General features: G+C 42.1%; 3 protein-coding genes across 3 annotated transcripts in view; all 3 read left to right on the forward strand.

The window, feature by feature from the left end:
* ablim1a (actin binding LIM protein 1a) overlaps nucleotides 1–13,799 on the forward strand; it is a gene marked incomplete at its 5' end in the record, with an annotated part of 35,037 nt that extends 21,238 nt beyond the window's left edge. Inside the window, 17 exons of the mRNA XM_080037305.1 lie at nucleotides 247–334; nucleotides 1,071–1,135; nucleotides 1,566–1,610; nucleotides 2,456–2,533; nucleotides 2,690–2,848; nucleotides 3,067–3,111; nucleotides 3,431–3,466; nucleotides 3,595–3,724; nucleotides 6,174–6,221; nucleotides 8,731–8,816; nucleotides 9,059–9,182; nucleotides 9,309–9,376; nucleotides 9,620–9,680; nucleotides 10,713–10,720; nucleotides 11,249–11,323; nucleotides 12,384–12,464; nucleotides 12,727–13,799. Of these exons, the coding sequence (XP_079893431.1) occupies nucleotides 247–334; nucleotides 1,071–1,135; nucleotides 1,566–1,610; nucleotides 2,456–2,533; nucleotides 2,690–2,848; nucleotides 3,067–3,111; nucleotides 3,431–3,466; nucleotides 3,595–3,724; nucleotides 6,174–6,221; nucleotides 8,731–8,816; nucleotides 9,059–9,182; nucleotides 9,309–9,376; nucleotides 9,620–9,680; nucleotides 10,713–10,720; nucleotides 11,249–11,323; nucleotides 12,384–12,464; nucleotides 12,727–12,840 (1,311 nt within the window). The 3' untranslated portion in view covers nucleotides 12,841–13,799. The remainder of the gene's footprint in view (nucleotides 1–246; nucleotides 335–1,070; nucleotides 1,136–1,565; nucleotides 1,611–2,455; nucleotides 2,534–2,689; nucleotides 2,849–3,066; nucleotides 3,112–3,430; nucleotides 3,467–3,594; nucleotides 3,725–6,173; nucleotides 6,222–8,730; nucleotides 8,817–9,058; nucleotides 9,183–9,308; nucleotides 9,377–9,619; nucleotides 9,681–10,712; nucleotides 10,721–11,248; nucleotides 11,324–12,383; nucleotides 12,465–12,726) is intronic.
* A 2,977-nt stretch (nucleotides 13,800–16,776) lies between these two features.
* On the forward strand, nucleotides 16,777–18,335 carry LOC307257289 (putative E3 ubiquitin-protein ligase TRIML1; the record flags this gene model as incomplete). The annotated part of the gene is made up of 5 exons (XM_080036468.1): nucleotides 16,777–16,896; nucleotides 17,059–17,292; nucleotides 17,386–17,432; nucleotides 17,524–17,666; nucleotides 17,764–18,335. The coding sequence occupies 5 exons, from the start codon at nucleotides 16,777–16,779 to the stop codon at nucleotides 18,333–18,335; spliced, it is 1,116 nt and encodes a 371-aa protein (XP_079892594.1).
* A 1,477-nt stretch (nucleotides 18,336–19,812) lies between these two features.
* On the forward strand, nucleotides 19,813–23,660 carry LOC307257892 (hyaluronan-binding protein 2-like; the record flags this gene model as incomplete). The annotated part of the gene is made up of 13 exons (XM_080037254.1): nucleotides 19,813–19,872; nucleotides 20,109–20,217; nucleotides 20,383–20,481; nucleotides 20,784–20,894; nucleotides 20,994–21,110; nucleotides 21,198–21,308; nucleotides 21,404–21,575; nucleotides 21,666–21,763; nucleotides 22,000–22,357; nucleotides 22,560–22,702; nucleotides 22,954–23,088; nucleotides 23,205–23,350; nucleotides 23,493–23,660. 13 exons carry the CDS (start codon nucleotides 19,813–19,815, stop codon nucleotides 23,658–23,660), a joined length of 1,827 nt encoding a protein of 608 aa, XP_079893380.1.
* Nucleotides 23,661–25,251: the final 1,591 nt, after the last annotated feature.

Genomic DNA, 25,251 nt, shown 5'->3' on the forward strand with positions numbered 1-25,251 from the left:
AAGTTTTTGTTTCAGGTGAAGGGGAGAGCAGTAACTAGCGCACAGGATCCAATAAAAAAAAAAAAGAACTATCAGCTGCACTTACATGGTTTGGGGGAAGTGTTAGTGCAGAAAGAAATGTAGCTGAGTTTTATTACGTGGAGGTCACAGCTCCGCTTTGCTCGCTTTATACCGCAAGGCTCATTGATCTTGATTTTCTCTCCTGTGAGTGTCAAGTCTGTTTTTGTGCGCTCTGTGTTTTTCCAGGCGGGCGATAAGCACTACCACCCCAGCTGTGCGCGATGCAGCAGGTGCAATCAGATGTTCACAGAAGGAGAAGAGATGTATCTGCAAGGTGAGCTGACATTTCTGTGCTGTCACTGTCACATGAAAAACCATCTCACTCCACTTTTGTTTATTCTATTTTTTAGATGTACCTGAAACTGAGGTTGAGAATGGCTCAGGGTTATGAAAAAACCTTTTTAAATGAGTAAGGAATAGATATTCTTATAAACCAATTGCTGTGGTATTAAAGCTGGAGTCAGCGATTCTGGAGAATGCATGTTGTCAAAATCACTTTTTGTCAAAATGAGTGAATACATACTTTGTTTGCTGAAAAAAAGATCTAGTGTTAATCCACAGCCTAGAAATGGACATGTTGCTAGCTACCGTGGGCCCCCTGTGTATTAACACCAGATATATTACAGTGCACACAAAGTACAGGACAGGTAGCGGATTGTGAGATGTTCACTGATTTTGACTAAAACAAGTGTTGTCCAAAATCGCTGACTCCACCTTCAAATAGAATATTTTTCAATGATTAGTCTGTGAATATACAAATGATCATTATTATTTATTGATTAGCTACTGCAGCCTATGCATGTTTACATTTTCTAATAACCTAGCGCTGATACTGTGCAGGAATGTACATTTTCTTTTGCATAATGACATGCCTATGTACTGTACCAGTCGTTAATTAGTTGAATTGTTTGAATTAAGTCCTTTGCAAAACACATTATTGAATAAGGTGAATATAATCTATCCCCATACGTTGTACTAAATGCATTTTCTCCCTTTTTCCTCGTCCTCAGGATCAACGGTCTGGCATCCCGGCTGCAAGAACACAACTAGGACAGAGGAGCGACACAGGGAGAGGGTAGGAATTCAGGGCGTCACTATTATGTCTCCATTGTCCAGGACTTTGCCTTGACTGAAAGCACCTTCCTGTTCGCGTCCCATGACAGTGTTTTTCCGGGAAGAGATGGAGAAATTCTGAATATGTAACAAGGCAATCCGTATGAGCTGCTATACCGCTCCCTTTGCTGAGCTGTTAAACCTTAACCCACTGTGGTTACAATAATTTGCCTATTGAGGCAGAACTATGTGTGTGTGTGTGTGTGTGTGTGTGTGCGCTTGTGTGCCTTTGCATGTTTTTGTGTGTGGATATAATCGTTTGTCAATGTGCATATTTACATGTCGACAAGCCATGTTGGCACTGATGTATGTACTGTATGTGTGAACTGTGAGTGTGGGCTGCAGAGGCACAAGCACCCCTGTGTGAACCCCCCCTTTCCCTTCCTCCACAGCTATTGCCTCCGTCCCTCTTATTCCTCCAAAAAACAGAAAGGCAGGTACTGTATTCGCTATTGGCTATGAGATGGCATCATCCTGTGTGTTTTCACCATGTATACATAGGACACAATGCACTGTATGCTGCCCTCTGCTGGGGACAGCCTGCAGTGCCCTTTCTTTTGTGTCACATGGAGCCATTCAGTCCTGTCTTTTAACACCACTTAAGGCGATACGCTCATATCAGCGGTGCATGGGACAAAGACGCACACATTTGGAGGAGCAGACACGATATCAGAGATGACTAATCGGCCTCCTCTTAAAGGTGGAGTCAGGGATTTTGGAGAATGCTAGTTGTCAAAAAAAAACCTTTATAGTCAAAATCACTGTGTACACAGGCCTAGGCTCTGTAAACGTGAGTGTTGCTAGCTACACTGATTTTGACCCAAAGTGATTTTGTCAACAAGTGTTCTCGCCTGACTCCACCTTTATTCCCCATATACCCATTAGGTGAACAGCTCATTCAATTACGCCACATTCAGACCAGCTGCTGCCATCCAAACTCATTTCCCATAAACAGACATGAGGTTTCTTCAGAACTCAAAATCACGGCGCTCAATCACTCATTCACTTTGCACATTTTGCAAATGAATAACCCTAATCATGAGATGACATGTTAGTGTAAGTGCTTCATGTAATTAATGATACTTAAATACAGGGTTGGCAGTTCCCTCTCATCGCTCATACAGTATGTATATGAACAGCCAAACTGTGTGTGATGTTTAGAGTGTGTGGGTTAACAATGATGGTGATATGAAGATGACAGTGGGATTTGGATCGTGGGAGACTTGACTTCCGGTTGTATGTTTTTCTGACTAACTGCTGCATGTGTGCTCTCTTCTCACAGCCTACGAGGTCGTCATCCGAGAGTATTTGTTCCAGACCTGGTTCAAGCATACCTGGCTCACCGGGTCACACCATATATGTAAGTATCGGTGTGGATTCATATGTCTAAACACACTGTTCCCTTTTGACAGTTGACATCTTGTTCAGTAATAGAATATTGTACAGTAGTAGGAAAATCTCCATTGACCCTCGTGTGTGTGTGTGTGTGCATGTGTGTCTCTATTTGTCTCCCTAGGCAAAAGTAGACAATGAGATCCTTGATTACAGAGACCTAGCTGCCATTCCAAAAGTCAAAGCCATTTATGACATTGAGCGCCCTGATCTCATAACCTATGAACCTTTGTACACCACCTCCCTGGATGAGACAGAGGAGAGACGAGAGAGTGTGGGAGAGGTAAACCAACCACAGACTACATGCATTCTTTTTCCTGCATGCACCGCCATATTTTATGTGCACACTGTACAGTGCATTGATAGAAATATTCCTCAAATTGATCCTCTGTTTTTTTGCTGTGGGCATGGATAAAAGGACTCTTTACTGATTGTGTGAGTTAAAAGAAATTGCTGTAATAAAAAGTGTCATGCTGCACTGAACTTCTCTGTCCCTCACAGCTCCACACTGCCAGGAGGGAGCGTTCCCCCTTGCCCGATGACAAGGTAAGATAAGTCACAGAGCGCTACTGATGATAAAGTATCTTACAGTAAATTGCAAAGGAAAGAACAGAGGTGTACATCACGTTAAAGAAGGGACCATGTTGTACGATGAAGGTTGCAAAGAGGTTGAAGATGTCAGCAGAACCGGTCCAATCTCAGTCCTGGCAAAGAAAAGCTGTTAACGCAATGATACTCAGATATTTATGTCTGTCTGGCCGAGCTCTCAAACCTCTATAAAGCAAGTCTACTATTATCTAGATTAACTCAGAAGGTCTTGCGAGTACATTTAAAAAAATCCAAACTTGTTTGATTCTTTCTATAGTCCTCAAGAAACATGTCGCCGATCCCGCCCGGTGAGGTGAGTGTACAATTTAGACAAATTGTCAATGTCCCCTGTATGCAGTGTAAATGCTGTACATAATGTAATGTTATTAAGCCTGTTTATGATATAGCGTGTGTGTGTGTGTGTGTGTGTGTGTGTGTCAGGTCTCTTTTGACAGGAGGGAACGTGTCCTGCAAAGGTCCACCAGTCAGGGCTCCATAGGATCACCCGTTTATAATCGCCATGGTTACACCCCCACCTTGTCACGGTCACCTCAGCATTTCCACAGGCCAGGTAAGGGCTTGAAAAGACAGTCGTGTTTGTGTTTATGACGTAGTTTGGTGAATACAGGGTTTTGTATTGGGTGGATCGATGCAATCCTTTGCCGGTCACTGACCCCGCACCTCAAGCTCCTCACTTCCCTCCTCCTGGTCTCTCCAACACTTTAAAGGGGAACCTCACCAAAATTGACTTTGGATTGTTACGTTGTTGCTGTCTTTATTTTAGCATTTTGGTTTGTTTTATGTTGGACACTCCCTCCCTTGAATAACAACCTTCAAAGTCAATTTTACACCTTTAACAAGACAAATTTTCCCCAGAGGTTTTGTTATACTTTCCATTTAGAAGTTTAATTTTTAAAGTGAAATACTTTCTTCTCGTTTTTATTACTGGTCATCTTTAATACTCCTAACCTCTTAATTTGGGTGTCCTTTATTTCCTATTTTTTTGTACATTTGATTCCTGTATATCTTCCTTTTCTTTTGTCCCCTCACCTTTTCACCTTCTATCTCCTCCCCAAACTGTCCACGTCTGCTGCCTGGTCCTGGGGTTTTGTCCCTCCTCCCTTCCCTGTCCCACATCCTCCCTTCGTGCAGAGGCTCTGACAGGCATGCAGAAGCTCTGCTCCTCCCTGTGCAGTAACAGTGTGGGCTCCAGAAATAATGACTCCCGCCCCACCTCCCCTTTCAGACATCACTTCCTCCCCCATAGCCAAGGTAAGGGCCCCCCCGCTCCACTCTCTTCCGCTGCCCCCCCCCCCCCCCCCACCATCCCCCTCTTCCCCACACAAGGCAACCCGTCATCTCCATCGCCCACCTGGGATGCCATTTCCCGTCAATGCCCCATTCGTCATTCTGGGATCCATGGCCATTTCCCATCAGACTATAACTGTCATTCGGAATGGTCGAACCCATACAAGCCAAGGCAATGATTCTTCACGAAACTAGCATGCACTATTTCACCTAACATAGCCTCTGCCAAAGTAGCTGACAAGGCTCTTTGTGTTTGTGTTTTTCCGCTTTGCATGTACTTTAGTGATACTAGTAATCTTAATCCAATATCCAAACTGACAGTTCCCCGAATGTTGGATGCAGGATGACTCTTTTTTTTCCTTGTTAGAATGAGTGTCCATAGTATAGTAAATAGTAAGGCTGGGATAAAATACAGTTTTTCTAAGTTCAAGTTTGCTGTTGCATGCTGGGCGGAATTTACTTTTTTTTACCGTTTTAATACTATCATACAACTAACTAACACACGTACTTACTTACATATACTTCATGAGCCATAACACGTCATTTAATCTTGCTATTTTAAATTCTGCTACTTCGATGGGCTCTTTTGTACCTTCATCTTGCACATATACATATAGCTTCATTAATTGCATTTATCAAAGCCAAAAATGACTTCTTCATCTGCCGGTCTAGTTGGTCCCTGTGTGTTGCAGTGTTCAGACTGTGGTTCCCCTTTAGTACCCCTGCTCATGTTCTGTTCTTGGTTCTTCTCACTGGAGGCACTGACCCGCTGAGTGGCCGGAGCTCTCCCCTCCCGCTCAGGCCCGACAGCCGGCCGGTCACCCCGCCTCTCTCTTTGACCCCTAAACATTTCCACCTCCCAGGTAGGAGCTGGAGCGCACCCTGTCACTGCTCGTCCCTACTTTGTTTGTTCATTTGTTGAATTTTATTTTTTTTATTTTTTTTTATCTATCTATCTATCTATCTATCTATCTATCTATCTATCTATCTATCTATCTATCTATCTATCTATCTATCTATCTATCTATCTATCTATCTATCTATCTATCTATCTATCTATCTATCTATCTATCTATCTATCTATCTATCTATCTATCTATCTATCTATCTATCTATCTATCTATCTATCTATCTTGTTTGACTGTCTGTCTGTCTGTCTGTCTGTCTGTCTGTCTGTCTGTCTATCTGTATGTCTATCTATCTATCTATCTATCTATCTATCTATCTATCTATCTATCTATCTATCTATCTATCTATCTATCTATCTATCTATCTATCTATCTATCTATCTATCTATCTATCTATCTATCTATCTATCTATCTATCTGTCTATCTATCTATCTATCTATCTATCTATCTATCTATCTATCTATCTATCTATCTATCTATCTATCTATCTATCTATCTATCTATCTATCTATCTATCTATCTATCTATCTATCTATCTGTCTGTCTATCCATCTACTGTATCTGTTTGTCTGTCTGTCTCTGTCATTAGTTATACTCCATTTGGGATCAGCTTTGTGCCTTTTCCCCTCATCTTTTACAACTATATGGTTGTATTACAGGAAGAAATGGCAAAATATTGCTTGGTGTGTTGAGATTATATTTACGATAGAGTTTTATTTTATTATTATTTATTTGTTTACGATTGATGCACTGAATACTCAATACATAAATGCCATTTTCTGTCTGTATTTAAATGCTTTCAGATCAAGGGAGTAACATCTACAGAAAACCACCCATCTACAAACTACACGGTACCTTTCCTCTTATAGTATAGTCTGTTTAAATGTAACAAAAGAAGGGAAAGATTTTCAAATTTAGAATAACATTCTAGGTCAGTGATTCCCAACCATGGGTCGTTGTTGCCTATTCCAAGGGGTATTTCTTCATTTGCCGGGGAGCACGTGGAAGACTGTTGAATAGTTCAGCTTATTGAAAATAAATACCTATTTATGATTTGATTAGAAGAATTAAGGCTATTCATGTTAGTGAATATGTTAGTGTCATTAACATCCACTCCAAGTGGCATTACAACTATCTTTGACCAAACCAACCTGTATATTGAAACTTTATTTATTGTACAATGTTCTTTTATATAACGAATAGTGTAAAACATTTAGAACATGGTGTGTCTGTTGATGTACCTCAGACTATAAAGGTTGGGACTCACTGCTCTAGGTTCATGTTAAGCTGGGCTCTTTGCTGAAAAAGTTCTTTTTAATCAACTGAAACCGTGTATTCATCTAGCCATGAAGTCACCTCCAATGTCAGTTTATGAGCACTGTTTGAAGTCTTTCTCCAATCGTCTTCTGTCTGACCTGTAGCGTGTTTTACACTACACTCTGTCCATCTTAACAAGTCACAGTTGTAATGTTATAGTCAGCCTTTTCTTTAAGGAGAGATTATGTAACTTTTGCTGGGTTTTGTCAACTGAAAGTTAATGACACTTTATTTTCAAAGACTCGGGCCATATCCACTTAAGGATTGCGCCGCTTTTGCGGCTAAACCTGTGCAAATGAAAATTATAGCGTCCAATTCACAAAGCACCAGCCAAGGGGGAAATGCAGGCAAACACTGCACTGCCACGCGTGATATGGCGCTGAATGGGGCAGATTGCGAGCGCTATTTCGCCGCAAATCATGGAGCTATTAGGGCGCACAATCCAGTCATAGTGGATCTGGCCCTAATTGTATTAATGGTAAAGATCTGTTTACTTTTTGTTTTATTTTTGTGATCAGATCATTGGATTGTTTACCTGAGACAGGCTAGACTGTTGTGTAACAATAGCATAGGTAGAAACGTAGTAATGTCAGATATGCTGTAGTAGCCTACCTATCTTAAAGTTTGCTAACAGTAGCTAACATTAGCCACTATAGTGGTGGTCACAAAAGCCATGAGAGTTTGAGGGTGCATTTAGTTGATAATATACTTTGAAGAATAATGTGTTACTTCTTTTCAAAAGTTACATAGCTTTACTTTAATATGAATCTGACAACATATTCCATTGGCGTGAGCAAATTCCTCATGCCCAACACACGCCAGCTGGTTGTGAGACTTTTGTTTAATTAAGTGATGTTTCTCAGTACAGGTGTAATTTTTTTTAACTAAAATCCACCATGAAACATCCTTAATCTTCTGACTCTAGCCCGCTAGCAGTTTTTCACAATTTATTTTAGGAAATGACATTTAAGGCTCCAACCAATATTCGGTGACTTGTTAGGAAAGAGCGGTTTTGCATTGTAGACCTAGGGTTAAATCACCCTTTAGCCCCAACCATCAGATGCTGCTAAGATGTTTACCTGTGGTTGAGACTCTGGCCAAGACCCTGATAGATCAGTTCCCATGGTTACCAACCTAGATACAGCTGCCATAGCTCGCCAAAGCAAGACTGCTGATGAGATCATCAGATCCGCCACCTTCCCCGCTGCCCATGCTCCCTCTCCGGATGACAGCTCACGGAGTGAGGGCGACCATTGGCCTTACTCTCTCGCTGTATTAGGTACAGTAGGCTCCTGATGGGCATGCGTGCACTGCTACCCTCTCTAGCGGTACAATAGACACCTCACCACAGCATAACTATTGTTATTTTCCCCTTCTTTCTAGCTGCGGCAAAAGCTTAACTGCATCCCTGCTTCACTCCGAGCTCACTCTGTTATTCGGGCATCACAGTGTTTGTCTTTAGGGTTTGCTTGCACAAAGCAGAAGCCTTGTTTGATTTCCATTGCTGCCATATTCTTTTCTGCTTGTGGTAGCGTCAGTTTCGCCATTTTTCGTTCACTTGCCGCACATGATCGGTGCACTAGCTGTACACAATAGTACCACAAATGGCTTGGACAGAGATAACTGAGACTGACTTCAAACTGACTTTTGTCTGTCCGTCCTACATTGTGCTTCCTCTGTGTATTTAAATCCTGGCATGAATGATAAAGTGTAAACATCATGACCCTCATGTCAGTGTAGCCAAAGATCCCAATAAATCTCTCTGTTTGTCTGTCTCGTCAACTCTGTCTCACATTTGTGTTCTTCTGTCCACGTATTACTGTGTGTGTTCCTCACTGCTCTGCAGTCAGATGAAGAAGCCATACCCTTTCTGTCTTTCTTAAAAACCAAACTGAACTGGGGATTTAGCATTTCATCTGGTTGTACGATACAAGTACATGTGAAGCATGGTTTCCTCCGTAAATATGTGCTGTGTATCTCCTCGGGTGCATATACTGTATATGTGTTATGGAAACCTTTGGGTGTTGTGTACTGCACCCGTAGGTTCAGACGGAAGAAGACGATCCAGAGAAGAGGAGGAGGAAGAGGCCTTGAAGAAAAAACTGCTGCAGGAGGAACATCTCAGCAAGGTCAGATACACATGACCATTCACAGCACCTTTTACCAATATAAACACACACTAGTTCTTATACTTGTGATATATCCTCCTCTAATCATAAACCTTTGGTTAACTACACGCATAAGTGGTGATAAATCTTCAACCTTCATGTGCCTGAGATGGAAGCCATACATGCATGCGTTGTATTCTTAATGTTTGTGTGATAGATCTCTGGATGTACTGTAAATGATTTGAATGTTTGTGTATGTGCAGATTCAGTCCGGCTTGGGAAAGCTCATTCTGAAGGAGGAGAAGGAAAAAGAGCAGATCAGGGAGCGACACGCACGGAGCCTCTCCGCTCAGCGCTACGACCCCCAACAGACCGACTGTGACGCAGGTGCAGAGCAGCTACATCAGCTCATATGCTCTTGAGTTGTCAGCGATGTACTGTAACACTTGTGGAGCTTTGCATTGGTTTTAACAGTAACACTAAATCTAATCTAATCTAATATCTATGTTTCAGATCCAACTTCACCAACCAAAACCAACTCTCTGCCCGGCTACGGAAGGTCAAGCAATGGTCTGCATCGGGTGAGAACTCGTTCATACTAACAAGAGTGCGGTTGATTATGCAACACACACAGACACATAAATGCAGAGATGACAGTCAGAAAAAAAGGAGAAGAAATTGCATGTTAATACCAATGCTATAAACAATATATCTGTCCATGTTTGATATGTAATAATCATAATTTTAATCCTATTCTGGTCCTAAATGTGAAACAAAATGCCCTTGTGTTAATGCTGATGATCTGTTGTCTGTGTCCCCCTCAGCCCCAGTCAACAGATTTCACCCAGTACAACAGCTATGGGGACATGTGTGGAGGAGGCAGAGGTGAGAATTGCTACCAAAATGTTAAGCTGGTGAGACCAGCCTGATTTCGCAAGCTTCACATTCCCAGATCAGTCTGGACTTCGTCCAATCAGGGCCTTCGTTCAGACCCAACGTTAGTCCCTTAGTGGAAGGCAGCCCCTGATTGGTTCATCAGTAGTCGTCAATCTAGCCACCTGAGACCAGCGTTGGCTGTTTTCCAATATACATACTTCCCTGCTTTTTAGCATGACAGAAAAAGATTTATGGTGTTCCAATACATGTGGTCAAATGCAGCATGCTGAAAAATACCCACCCTACTACATCCAGTCATAATTTTTAGTGTGGAAATCTGCATGCTTTTTTTGACGATTCTGACCCACAATCCACTGTTATGTCGACTGAGCCTCCAAGTGAAAACAACCAGTGATGAAACTGATGTACTGTATAAGCAAGAGGCAAGTCAAAGGTGCTGTTATGAGGAAATAAATAAGTAAAAGTATGTCCCAGTTGTGTGCCTTCTGCGTGCAAACTATGTACGTTTTATGATCAGCTGTAGTATGTTGTAGAGTAAAAAGAAAGAGTATGCGATTTGGAAAGCAGCGCATATCTCACAAGTTTCACATTTGTCGATGTTGGTGTCAACGACTACATGAACCAATCAGTGGCTGCCTTTCACTATGAACAAAAGTTTGGTCAGAATGAGGGCCCCGGATTGGCCCCTGGCTTCCCCCCCACGGAGTTTGGAGAAAGTCCAGACTGATCTATGGGATAGAAATGAATGTGAAACTCGTGACAACAGGCTGGTCTCGCAAGGCTACCGAAATGTGGCCACCTAGCAAATCTCTTTGCAGATACACCAGGGCTATTCAGCATCAGTATTCCAGATAATGGCTTGCTTCGTGTACACAGACGTACGTGTATTTTGAAATATGTGCATAATGATGTCACACAATGTGTCGCCAGGGACAGCAGTGTTGTAGATAGTAGTCAGGGGGATTTGACAGCAAAACCATTAACTGTGAGTCTCATTTTCTGTCCCATGTTGTCCTGCAGAGTTTCAGGTATGTCCCTCATCTGCTTTTTCACATGGCATGCTTCCTCACTTTGCATCACATATTTGCTTGCTCATGGGTTTGCAAGCGAGGCCTCGCCCTGAATGCACACCGCCCACTCCTGCTACATGCTTGCATCACTGTTTGGATTAATGTCAACTACAGGGCATGCCGTGCAGTGATTCAAAAATGCCCCAACTTGTACTAGTGCCCAGTAGCTGAAGCAGCATAATGTAAATGCAGTGTGCAATCATCGCCTTGTGTCTTGTTTTGTGTGTTGTTTACCAATGTTATGACTTAAGTTAAATGTCACATAAAAAATATATTCAATATAGAATAAAAAAAAAACTGCAGAGACATTCAGAAAACATGTAAACGACTGCCCATCTTGAATACTAATTAAGATACTGATCAGTATCCAAGCTACTTGCTTCATCCAGTGAAAACTGTGCCCACTATCATTAGTGGACATGCTCATGCCATTAACCCCGCGGACCCCTTCCACTATATTACATTTGTGTATGTTCTATTCTTTAGCACATTAAGGATGGCCGTGCAGCACTTGCAAGGATGGACAGGGGAGTATCTATGCCTAATATGTTGGAACCAAAAGCAAGTATCTTCTTCTTTTTGTACTAATGACAACAATGTAATCCATACTAAAATATGCTACAAAATGTACACACTGTCCACTTATTTATGTGCATTTTTAACATTCTAAACAAGTAGACATTTTTCAACTAATTTCTGAGATAGTCAAACCTTAGCAATTCCACTGAGCCGAAGAAGACCAGCCCAAATCAGGAGTGTGAAATAAGATCATTAACATGTTGTATTGGCCCCCTTAGAGTGGGGGATGTTGGGGGAAGAAATAGGGAACTGGAGGAGAAAAAGACTCACATTAGCTGGGTTTCTGATTTGGCATGCTGCTTCAGGAGCTGCCTAGTCACCTTAGTGCTTAGCATGCCGGCTTCTCCATGCTCATCCGCGCATAGCTTTGACTTAAAAGTGGCTGGATACTGTATGCAGCATACAGTGGAGAATCCAACACCCAAAGACTCTCATCCAAACAACTCATGTCACTATATACTGCGCAGTATATAAGGCACTGTACATTACTGTGTGGATATGAGTTGGTCAGAGGCCTCAAATGACTTCTAGTTGCTTATTATTGAGCATTTCAGCTAAATTGAACAACTGCCATTTGCCAGTTTGGTCTTGTACAGATGGGATTAGTTATTTAGAAGTAGCAGCACCTCAGCTTTTCCGGGACAATCATCCCCATGTGGAGTTCCTTGGCCTACATTACTGGTGTCAGTTCTTTTTTAAAGTTTGCATTCAAATAACTCTAAAAATACATCCCGTTACATAACCCTGTTTTCATGTTTTTGCTCTTACCTAATCTACTGCACGTTTCTACACCACAAAAAGTGAGCACACCATAGCCCCCCCCTGCATTTCCCCAACAATTTAAAACAGCACTCACACCTAGTCAACCTCCTGTCACACACCTGTACCCCCGCCCAGTGTTCCCTCTGTCACAGTGAGGACTTCAAAAATATCCAAATTGTTTCAACTATTTGTATGATAAAAATGGTTTGTAAGTTTTCTCAAGCTTGACTCGAGCTCGTATAGGTTTGCCCTGTTCACTGACTAGTGTCTCTTTCTGAAGGTGTATCCCTATGAAATGCTCATGATAACCAGTAGAGGGAGAGCTAAACTGCCCAGGGATGTGGACAGAACCAGACTGGAGGTATCAGTTTTTTACCACCTGTAAAACCTGTCGGCAATTGATACTGGATTTCTCTACTTTGTGTAAAATAACATGTTACACAAATATACAAGTGTAGCAAAGGAATGTGCAGTATCCATTGCTTCTTGTCATTTTTGCAGTGATCCTTTTTTTATGGCTTTTGGTGCTAACCACAAACACTCCCCCCTCCCCTCCCCTCCCTTCCCGTCCTTTCCCACCCGACCCCTCCTTTGTTTTCTCCACCCTTTGTTCTCAATTCTAGCGCCACTTAGCACCTGATTTGTTCTTTGACATCTTTGGAATGGAGATCCAGGAGTTTGACAGGCTTCCCCTGTGGAAACGCAACGACATGAAAAAGAAGGCCAAACTCTTCTAGAACTCAGAGCCGCATGCACATAACTGTACATTCATCCAGATAGCACACGCCAACTCTAATCTAGATGTAGGTTTTCGGTTGATTTTTCCTTTTTTCTTCTGATTCTTTTGTTTTTATCCTGGAAGCCGTGAAATGGACAATTTTTTTTTGCTCTGATGCTTCCTGAGACTGTGAGCCAAACGATTTTGGTCCAGTTAGACATTACACAGGAAAACAAGGAACGGGGAAATATCTCCCATGCTCAAAAATGACAAAGAATGAGAATGAACGATAAATACGGGGTCATGTTATTTGGTTTTGACCAGCGCTTGTTTTTACTTTCTTGCTTTGCTTTTGAGTGGAACTGCTTTCCTTTCTTTCTTGCTTGTTTTCTTCCTACTATTTGTTGCTGTTGATTCCTGTGGAACTTTGTTAAGTACAGTAGAACCTCATGGCGCCATTACAAAATGTCCATGCTCGTAGCTTGAACATGTGTCCGCTTTTTCCTTTGCTTGGGCTGGAACAGTTTTTTTAGTCCAAAGTTTGCAAGAATCGGCTCAGTGAGTCTTTGAATTAAAAACAAAAAAAGAAAAGAAAAAATGCCACAGGGGAAAAGCAGTCAGCTGACCCATCAACTGTTTTTTTCCCGGATCTACATGGAAACGAGTCATCCGAAACGCCGACACATCGCCAGTCTCCTTCCCCCTGCCTATACGTGTACACGCCAAACATTCATCTGACCCTGACAAAAAGAAAACTGTCTCTCTTCTCAGGCTCTCATTAACACGGCCAGACACTTTCCCTTTACATGTATTGGAAGTACAAATCTTAATATATTTTAATGCCATATCCGACATACAGTAACCAACAAATAGACAAAAACACCTTATGTAAGAAGCAACTGTATTTGAAAGTACTGTTTTATAAATGAAAAAACACACACTGCCATTTGTTGTATTGAAAATCTTAAGCCAATAAAGCTTTAAATCACCATGAACCATATGCTCCTCGGTTACACCAAAGGTACCCACAGCCTCTTTTCTGTTCTCTGTTTTCTTCTTTACATTTCACCAATAACCACACTTGGTTCAGGCATGTTTCACTGGGTAAAAAGGGATAATGAGGATTGTCTGACTTTAATGGGACCAGTCAGACGGGGGAGTCTATTGACCTCCTCTACAAACATTGATAAGTTGGGGCCCCTGTGAGGACACATCTTTGTCCATGATCTCTTGCCATTCACTCTGATTAAAAAAAAAACTGCAGTTTAGTTTACAGCTTCTTTTAAATGTTTGGTGTATGAGGACAAATATTTGTACACAAAATATTGAATAACCACCAAAAAAAAAGACTAGCATTGACAAGATTGTAATCTGATTGCAGATTGTGCCTTGAAAGAGCATAGTCCATATGCATACACTGCGCTTACACTGTAGAACTGACCATTTTCCAAAGCATACCAACGTTTTTTTCTTGTCAGATAAACTAATAAAGTTGTCCTTCATTCTGACATGCTATTTGTGTTGAGTTTTATCAGTATGGTGTAAAACAACACAATTTCACTTTCAATTTCAACAAGGAACATCTCCAGATGGATGAATTTGAGTGCAATTGGATCGTAAGACATCTGAGACATGGCTACAGCAACTATAGAAAATTCATTTATAATACTTATTATTTATCTTCTGGGTTTGAGTTTTAATGTGGCAACTCAGTATATTGAGCGCAGATGGGCATTAGATAAGCTAATGTATGACCTGCACATTACTGTAAAACATTACCCTGAATACTTCTAAGACAGTGATAGATTTTGACTCAAAGGGATAGTTCGCTATTTTTGTTATATGGGGTACTTATGCATAGTAAGTCTGTTACCTTATGAAGCTGGCAGTCAGCATAGTCATTTAAGGGAGTTTAGGGGAGATGATCAGTGATGTACTGTTGCAGTGGGGGCCAGAAGAAAAGTTTTTTTTTCTCCACATTTATAAATGCTAAAGTTACACCCAATACATCCCTTTAATTGTCTGCTAAACTGAGATTTTTTTGACACAAGAAAACAAAAACAAACATGTCTGCCTGCCAACTAAAGCTGTGGTAAAACATCTCAGTTTAGCGTACAATTGAAGGACTTTCTAGGTTTTAATTCAGCATTTTTATATGTTCATATTTCTTCTGACCCCCTCTGCAACAGTACAACAATGACTTTTGCTACAGTGACATCTCCCATATACTCCTTAAAGCAGGGGTGTGCAAACTACGGCGCGGCCCGCTTTTTATTGGCCCGCGCCCGATTTTAAAGATATAATGTAATATGGCCCTTTTCATTTTAATATTTAAAAAAAAAACCCCAGACCACCCTAGCAGGGTCGGGAACTCGGCTGGCTACTATTTTCACCCAGCTAGACATTGGAGGCAATAGCAGAAAATACTGGGTGTCTGAAGGCATTTAACAATAGTCAATGATTTGGTCAGCGCTGATATTGGAGAGGGGCCCCCTAATCAAATTCTGCTTAGGGCCCCTTGGAGGCTTCGGCCGGCTCTGAGGGAAAGTGTGTCTGTTTAATTTGCAAGGAAAGTGTTGCCGTGAAGAAGGATTGCAATTTACAAAGACACTATGAAACTAAACATCAGAGCAGCTACATGTCCTGATAAATGTGTTATTTTTGCCAAGTGGCCCGGCCCTTCGTAGATTTTTCTATATGTGGCCCTCAGTGAAAAAAGTTTGGACACCCCTGCCTTAAAGGGACTGCGCTGACCACTCGCTCCATAAGGTTACAGAATAACTAAACTATGCCTACGTAAGTACCCCATAAAACCCCACTTCAAAAATAGTTTCTAACTGTCCTTCTCTCCTCTCTCAGTCTCCCTCTTTCTCTCCTCTCTCACACTAAGCACCAAAATACAATCAATAGGCCTTCATCTCACTTTCACAATGCATATTGTAGAGAAACGTGAAAATAACGCTCATTTTGACACAGCGTTTCAGCATTTCAAAGGAGGTGAAGTTTCAGAGGATTTGAAGGCTGCTCCCATCCGCTTCCATGTTAAGTCTTCTTTTAAAAAGATTGTTAAAAAGCTGATTATTTAAAAAAGTTTAAACGTTACAAAAAAGTTGAAAGAAGTGCCCACAAGGCTCAGTCTATCTGCAATGAGGGTTTCAAGTTTCCACAGCAAACTTGTGCATGTTGCATACTGGACCATGATTGGCCTCCAAAGAAGTTATAATGTCAGGAAATCCTGCTCATACAAATACATCTCAAACTGAGATTTAAGGTCATCACTTCCACCAGATTTGTCAAACTCAGCACACACATTATTCTGTACAGTTAAGCTAAGTAACTGAGGTATAAGTGAAAGGTAGCTTTGGGTGGAGGTGAACTTTAACAATGTAGAAAACCACGGTGTGCTTTGGAAAACGTCAGCAGTGGTAAAAAAGGTTGTGGAAAGTTGTGCCAATGTGGTCCTTAAATTGTCATGACAGCAATTTACTCCTTTCTGCATGTTGAATCTGTAATACGAACTGCACCAGACACACTAGTGTCACTCTTAGGTGTCAGGTGAGGTGATGTGTTGCTTGAATGCTTGCGAGAACAGCAGTGTGGCCTCATTCAGTCACAGGGGGAGTTGTTGCGCCATAAATGTGACTAATTGTCGACACAGATATCATCATATGTCCTTGTAGAGAAGGCAGTATTGACAAACATTGACACATGGAATATGCACCTGAAGACAGATGCCTGCCTCTGGGGTGACAGCAATGCACTATGCCAGTCATTGAATGGCAATGAAGAGATCAATTGCATTATTAGCATAATTTTCGGCACAATTAGGTATCAGCAAGTCAATGTCAACTGTCAATGGCTGCCTCTGTCTACAACAAGTCTCATAATAAACAGCTTCTGCATCTACATTTTTCAAAGCTGAGAATTTGACTGGTGTTGCATTGAGCTGTGCTGAATGTGTGTGCAACCCTTTCTACAGGGGACATTAGAAAAGAACCAAGAGTTTCTAAAGAAGCAAAGGGAAGCAGTGAAATACAGGCTGAAAAAACTGGCAGCACGACAATCAGAAATCACAGTAAGTCGTCTTCAGACTAGTCCGTGATGAGGTCTTTATTACGGCACAAAATGTGAAAGTCAAGCTTTTCATCAGTTATCTTGGAACAAGAACTCTTAACACTACATTTACAACTGTGATCAGGATGTTTGATAAACTGATACATGCTTATGCCCGACTCAGAAAAAGTCCTCAATGATAAGGGAGAGCATCATACGGAAATATCAGGAGATCCAGGCAGCCCTTGACCAGGACTTGAGGATTACTCTGTCCCACCTAGAGATGGAGGAACGTGCCGCTGTCTCCACCCTGGATGGGCTGATGGAAAGGAACTGTTCTCTAATCCAGGAGATAGAGCAGGACTTGGCCAGACTCTCTGTGGCCCTGGACCAGACCAACACAGAGCCTGATACAATGGTGATGAAATGTGAGAGTTGCAAAGTCCAGTAGACCAAATACGATTTCAAATTCAAGATTTACTTTAATGTTGCCTCTTCTGCTTTGCTCCAGTCTTTCTTTTCATTCCCTGAACACCAAGATGTGGAGACAGCGGACAGGTATGGAATCGTACCATGATAACAAAAACAGCTAGGAAGCAGTGTAGCAGAAGCTTATGTTTCACACTATGGTTCTCCACACCTTCTCCAGGGTGGTGGACCTACTCAACAGCACAGACCCGAGTAGTGTGAGCCTGGACGAGGCTAAAGTGGACCAGATCCTCAGCCTCACCAACAACATGCTTCTGCTTATCTGCTCACAGACCCCCATCATCAAGAAACTCATCAAAAGCTGTCAGTTCTCACATGATTTCCAGAAAGTATTAAAACTACCAAACTCTTTAACACATATATTTTTCTTGTGTAAACTTTACTTAATGTGTGTCTCCAGATTCCAGTGAGGTGTGTCTGGATCCGGAGACGTCCCACCCAAAGCTGATCATCTCCCAGCAAGGTGACAGTGCCACCTACACAGACACCTGGCAGCAACTGCCTGACCTCCCTGGACGCTTTGACACCACTCTCAATGTCATCAGCTTGCAAGGTTATAGCTTTGGTCGCCATTACTGGGAGATTGATGTGACTGGGAAGACATACTGGGAGCTGGGTGTCACCTATCCCACCATTCCCCGAAAGGGCACCACTGAGGACTGCTGGCTGGGCCGGGGCCACGAGTCCTGGTGCGTGGAGTTCTTCGATGGGGAGTACACAGCCTGGCACGGAGGGGTGCCCCATCAGCTACCGTTCACAAAACGCTTCTGTCGGATTGGCGTTTTGTGTAGTTTTCCCGCAGGATTGGTGACGTTTCTTGAGGCAGACAACATGACACCGCTATTCTCCTTCTGTGCAGGCACTTTCTCAGACTGCCTCCACCTGGCCCTGTGTCCCGGTCATGACCACAATGGCACCAATGCTAAACCCATTGTAATCTGCAATGCTCCATCTCCTACCAAGGAGCTTTGATCAGTAGCTCAATCTAAAGGTTTTCTGTATTTCCTTGCTAAGTCCCTACTTTCTGATAATGAAATACTGATTAAGTGTATAAGTTGTCACTAATGGCTTTATAGTTACACAAGAGTAGAGTTTATAGCCATGCTAGCGGCTCTGCTGTATGCACAGTGGTCAACGCTTGCACTTGAGATGTTTTCCATGTTCACCATCATAGAGTAACATGTCCATTAGCATGCTAACTTTTGCTAATTAGCTAAAGAAGTACAAAGCCCTGCTTGGGCTCCAGAGAATGCTGTCAGTCTTTCAGCCAAACCAAAGCACAGGTCATATTAAAATGTTCACCTGATGACGGAGCCATCAGAAGTCAGTGAAGAGTAAAAGTTATTGAAATTCATCCTGACAGGGACATGAATATCTGACACTCTCATTCATGGTGACACTAGAGTAAAAAAGTGGATACCATGAATGTCTGCAGAAATTGAAGATAAACTTGGTGCCAATCCATGAAGTAGATGTTAAGCTATTTCGTAGGATAACTGAAAACTTTTACACTCTGTGGTGCTAGAGTTAAGTACAGTAGAATTCCTCTTCGGGGGACGATTAATGTATTTTCTAAATTTCATGACGGTTCATTTAATGTTTGATGTATTGCAGTCCAGTGGTCAACATACCAACAGAATGACATTGCTAAAGCTTTCTACATGATATTATATTAATACAGTACAAATAAAAGTGTCGATCCATTTGTGTTCATGTGTTCATGGATTTCTCACTTTCTAATAATTCACCAAGTCTGAAATTGAAAAGGGTAATGAGCTGTTTATAAATTTACAGAAATGTTAGTAGCAGTGTGACCAATCCCTAAGCTGCACAAACTAAGCAGAAGCACCATGAAAACAGTGTTTGCAATTCTAGTTTCAATATTTGTGTTTTTATCAACATGGTATTCCGATTTTCAACAAGTGTGTGTGGATCCAAAGTCTACACTCAAACAAACAATTGGCTTTTCAAATATGCTCTCTGAGCCCTTGGGCCGCATCTAAGTGCAAGCTTATCCTATTTGTCCAAAATTCATATCAGTGAATTCCTATATTTTTTCAAGATTTTTGTTTAACCTTTATTTATACAGGTAAATCCCTTTGAGACCGAAGACTCTTTTTCAAGGGAGACCTGTTCCCATTCCCACGTTACCATTCACACACACATTCATACACCGATAGCAGGCTAATTATCGACATTCACACGAGGTCAGTGATCTTAATTTTTATTTATTTGTTCATGTTTGATGACATGATCAGTGTTCTACCTAATCCTCCTAAAAGAACAGTTCAGGTCAATGAAACTGACTCGATAAAATGGATGGATGCCAGACGCCCCCAGTGGACCAAAGGTTAGTTTACTGACACAAATGTTGAGAAATGTGTGTGTGATCTGCCTGACAGCGCACTCTCATTTTACTCTTCTGGATGTCTTCTGATCCACTGCCACCATGAACCTAAAGCTCCTCTTCTTTTGCCTGTTGTTAGGGGTGCTCCTCATACCTGCTGAAGTATGTATTCTCTGTGTAATATGGTGATTGTGTAGCAATGATCAGATGTACTGGCTCTAATTTACAATGTTGCAATGTTTGATGTTGAATTGTGCTGTGCATAAAATGCAATAGACCTTGTCCATATTTCTGTTTAAAAAGAATTGAATTTTTATTTTTGCACTGTCAAGGAAATTCTACTGAGCAATGTTATTGTTGTAACTCTTGTGTGGTGCTGTCAAATTGTTATTATTCAGCTTAAAAAGCGCAAAAAGGAGCACAAGCGTCATCATGGCCATCACGAACACGGGCATCATGGACCTGGGGGGCGTCATAAACACGGCAGATTCAGTGACATAGTTGGTGGTAATGGCTTATTTTTTAATTAATTTTTTCCATCTTAAATTTGACATTTAGTATCTTGTAAGTCCTTCACTTCAACCTTTCACTGCAAAGAACATGGAATATTTCCCTGCTTTACCTGAAATACAGTATGTGCATTGAAGACAGCAATGCTTTATATTGTTTTAGACCTATTCTTTGATATTGTGGATGGGGCTGGTGACGGTGATGACGATGATGAGGACCAGGGTAATTCGGACTGGCTTTATGAACTTCAAGAGCCAGAAGGTGAGTGAGTTAAATCTGAATTGAAGAGAGGCTTAAGCGAGTCAAAGAAAGACCATGATACATGTCTCATTACCAACAGCAATGGGAGAGAGGGAGAAAGAGAGAGAGAGAGAGCATGGCCTAAAATACTATACATTTTTGTTCTCATATAATTTCATTGTTATTTTACAGAAAGCTTAGTAAACACTTAAGAGGTAGTCTGTTTAGCCCGATCTATGTCATGTTTTTCCCATGGCATTAGTTTTGGAAAGCTTTAATTTAAAAGCTCACGTTCCTCTCTTAACTTTTTAACCATTTCTCAGGCCAATGCAACCCCAACCCTTGCCTCAACAATGGAGAGTGCGAGGAGAAAAGGAAGAAAAAATTCAAGTGCGACTGCCCCAGACCTTTCAAGGGAAAGAGATGCGAGAAAGGTTTGAAAAAAAAGAATCCATTCTTCCCAAGCCTTATACTGCACATGCACAATATATAATGAGCAAAAATAAACTCAAACTACTCTGTTATGAACTCAGGTCCAAAAGTTTGTAGGAAAGGAAAATGTGGGCGTGGTGAATGTGTGCTGACCTCAATTGCCCCCTTCTATGAGTGCAAATGCAAGGAGCCCTTCCAGCCTCCACGGTGTACAACTTGTAGGTATCATTTATTTGTAAAAAAAAATCTTTTCTACAAGTTTCCTGAAAAAAATGGTACAAACACTTATTTGTTTGCCTCCGAAGTTGCCCTGTGTGAGCCCAATCCATGTAAGAATGGTGGAAAATGCATCATTGATGGTAATGACTTCGACTGCGAGTGCCCCCTAGGGTACAGAGGACGCTTCTGCCATGTTGGTAAATACTACACCTGACAGTTTTGTTTTACTTTCTCCCGTTCAATACTCATCCTGGTGACTCATATACTGACTCAAGTGTGCTATGTTTCTCAGGCCCAGATGACTGCTTCGTGGATGACGGGGAGTCGTATCGTGGAACAGTGAGTGAGACGGAGGATGGCAACGAATGCCTCTACTGGAACTCTCACTTCATCCTGGAGAAAGGAGCAGATCCCTTTGACTCCTTCGAGGACAAAGACGGACTTGGCCCGCACAACTTCTGCAGGTCGGGAGAAGACAAATGAAGTGTATTCAAATGGCTGAGGTACATCTTCAAGAGAGGACCGCTCACTCTCATATTTGATCTATGTCACAGGAACCCAGACGCAGAAGTAATGCCCTGGTGTTTCTTCAGGAGAGGCCGCAGGTTGCTGTGGGACTACTGTGATGTGACCGAGTGTCCTGAGCCAACAGGTCGGCTTTAAAAGCTTTTATTTAGCCTATTCTTATATTTTTATTCAACTGTATACTTTGGTGTTTTAAAGTGAAGCACTTTGAGTTGCCTGTGTTTACGAAAATCGCGTGATATACATAAAGTTGTTTTGCATTGCCTCGCCTCGCCATAAAAGATTAAAGACAACTCCCGAATAAGAGTGTGGTCAACTAAAACATTTTTTATCTTCATTTATCTCCTTGTGTGTGTTTACCAGGTGTGGCTCCCACTGAAGTGCCTCCAGCCCCATCAGCCCCTCCAGCCCCTCCAGGCCCAGTTCCCACTGCTCCCCAGCCCAAACCTCCACAACCTGAACCTCCTACCAAACCCTCTGAAGAGCAAACTTCTCCTGCACCTAGCACTGCAGCTCCCCCGCAACAGTTCTCCACCTGTGGGAAGCCCCAGCCAAAAAAGAAGATCACCCGAATATTTGGGGGTCTGAAGGTCGCTCCCGGGGCTCTACCCTGGCAGGTGTCCGTGCAAGTGAGACCAAAGAACTCCCAGATGCCATTCCTTCACATCTGTGGAGGTATTCTCATCGAGAGCTGCTGGGTACTGACAGCTGGACACTGCATGTAAGCATAAGTCGAAAATAATAGACACACACACACACACACACACACACGCACGCACGCACGCACGCACGCACGCACGCACGCACGCACGCACGCACGCACGCACGCACGCACGCACACACACACACACAAAACATTAACTGATTATGGAATAGCTTTCACACCCATGACTTAATCTTGTGTGTCGTTTGTGTTTGAAAAGTGAACCAAATAAGGACATGCAGGTGGCTATGGGCGGTCTGTCACTGGATAAGGTGGAACCCACAGAGCAGGTCCTACGAGTCGAAGAGGCTTTGAGACACGAGAACTTCAGGGAGACTCCTACAGCTGTTTACAACGACATAGGTGACCCACATCTCTCTCTCAATTTAGTCAAATAAGCAGTAATGCATATTGATCCCTTGTAGTATACTAAGGATGCAAGGGTATCATCTTTTAGGGAGAGTCCATTTTGACCATTTTGCTGAAATGTAAAGTATTTATAGTCCATGAAGTCAACTCTAAAACTAGTAAAAATGTAAGAAATAGAAGAAAAAGAAGTACTGTTGTTGTGACTTTTCACCTTAATTCATCCATTACTCACTGCTTTTCCAAAGCCTTGCTGAGGCTGAGTGGTGCCAATGGAGTTTGTGCCAACGAGACCCAGTTTGTGAAGACAGCCTGTCTTCCTGAAGCTCAACTGCCTGATGGAATGGAGTGTACCATTTCTGGGTGGGGTGCCACTGAGAATTGTAAGGGCACTTTTGCTTTAGTCAGCCACAAAATGAAAGCCTTAGTTTTCATTCACTGCTTTGGTTGTTACATTTGGTAAAAAATGCATTTTTCCCCACCACCACCATCCCTGCAGCTTCGTATGGTTCCAACCACCTGCTGGAGGCCAACGTACTGCTGATCAACCAGGAAAAGTGCTCTGAGTCCAAGGTTTATGGAAATGTCCTGGATGAAACTATGTTCTGTGCTGGCCACCTGCAGGGAGGGGTGGACTCCTGCCAGGTTAGTAGAGGGAATTCACCAGCTATGTGCATGCTATCATTCAAAAATATCTGCGCCACCAACTTATCTGAGGTAAGCTCTTGAAATAGTTGCGTGCATCAGTTCCTTTGCTGTCTGGTCAGCCGGTTTGCTCTTGTTTCAGGGTGACTCTGGTGGACCACTGACTTGCGAGCAGAACAGTACCCATGTTGTTTATGGCGTGGTGAGCTGGGGAGACAAATGTGGAAGGAAGAACAAGCCCGGGGTCTACGCAAGGGTCACTCACTTCCTGGATTGGATCAGGTCAAAGACTCAAGCGGCATCTCCATAAGCGACCGCTTTTACTCTTAGCATGGTGCTAGCCAGTGTCCGCCATGGACCATGGTTATGAAAAGGAGCAAGTCTCATTACTCATCATGATTTTGCTCCTTTGTTTTGTACGACTGAACCTGATATTTAGCTTTTCAGGTCCCGGAACATCATCTCAAATTCCAATGCTACGTAATGTGACCCCTCCTAAGAAAACTGACAAAGCATTTTATCAAACTGTGTTGTTGTCCAGTTAATGTGCAGTGTCATTTAGTTTAATTTGTTTATACCTGTTGCAAATGTCTTTCCTCTGAAAAATGACTCTTATTCAAGCCTAAGGCCTTCCGAAAACCTTGAAATAAAAATAACGTGTGTGTGGAAAAGGAGAAAACACAATACGTTTCAAATGTGACTGCCTTGAGCCCTCTACTTTTCTTATAAATCAAGCGCAGTATTTCAAATTGGTCTCTCGACAAAAATGTATTTGAAAGTTTAATGTAAAGGTGCGTTCACACCAAAAGTGATGCACTCGATGGCCATTGCTTGTAACGCCCCGAACGCGCCACCTGATCATTTTGTGGATCAAATATGCTATCGGTCTATCGCCTCTAAGAAAAAAAAACTTCAACCCATAGGCAGGTACAGTATATCATCACTTCGTAGAGAGATGGGGTCAAATGCATCATAGATGGCAAAGGCCTGAACATTAAAATGTCCTAAAGTAGTGTTGGCCAATGCCGATAAATTCTTCGTCTTACTGCTAGCTTCAATCTTGAGTGTCTCTTTATGATGTTATGTGCCCCATTTCTTTACTCTATAGTCTAGAGTCTAGACTGCAGACTGTTCAGCCCTGATAGGATAAGGAGAGACATAGTGCTGGCACGGGTCCAATACACAGTATAGATTGTAACATTTGTAATTATTGCCATCTTGGTTTCAATACAAGTACACACACAGTTAATGCTTCAAATCAAACAGGGTTACATTCTTAATTATGTCCTCCAAGGTTTCAAATGTACTCCAACTCTGAAGCTAATGAAAATGTCCTGGGTGATTATTTGTGCCTGGTGCCTCCAGGGGACCAAAAAGAAGCAAAGAGGTGTGTATGGATTTTCGGACTGTAATCTCTTCGAAAAGTTATTGTTCTTTCATGTAGAACTACAGTGTCACTGTTCATGTTTTTTGGCCTCACTGCCAGTGAGTCCTTGGATATTTTGTTTGCTGCAGGGCAACAACTCTGACATGTGAGAACGAAGGCGCACATGTCCTCCGTGGTCTGGTGAGCTGAGCTGACAGTTGTACAAATAGCGAGCCATTAGATTACACATGGGTCGTTTACTGAATGGCATCAAGTCACACATGAGATCTGCTAAACTGCTGACCAAAGACATAAACAGCATAGATTAAATTCACCTGATACCTGATAATATACTGGATAGGTAATAAATAAACAATTTTACGTAGTTCAAATATCCCTTACACATAGGCCTATATACATATTGTTCCCTGCTGACATCTGACATCTTCCAACAGTTTTCTACAAGATAACAATGACATTATATGAGAACATTATACAATATTTTAAGCCATGCTTTCTCACCCACTGCTGTTGG

Source organism: Ammodytes marinus (genome assembly GCF_949987685.1).
Source record: "Ammodytes marinus genome assembly, chromosome: 11".
Taxonomy (NCBI): Eukaryota; Metazoa; Chordata; class Actinopteri; order Uranoscopiformes; family Ammodytidae; genus Ammodytes; species Ammodytes marinus.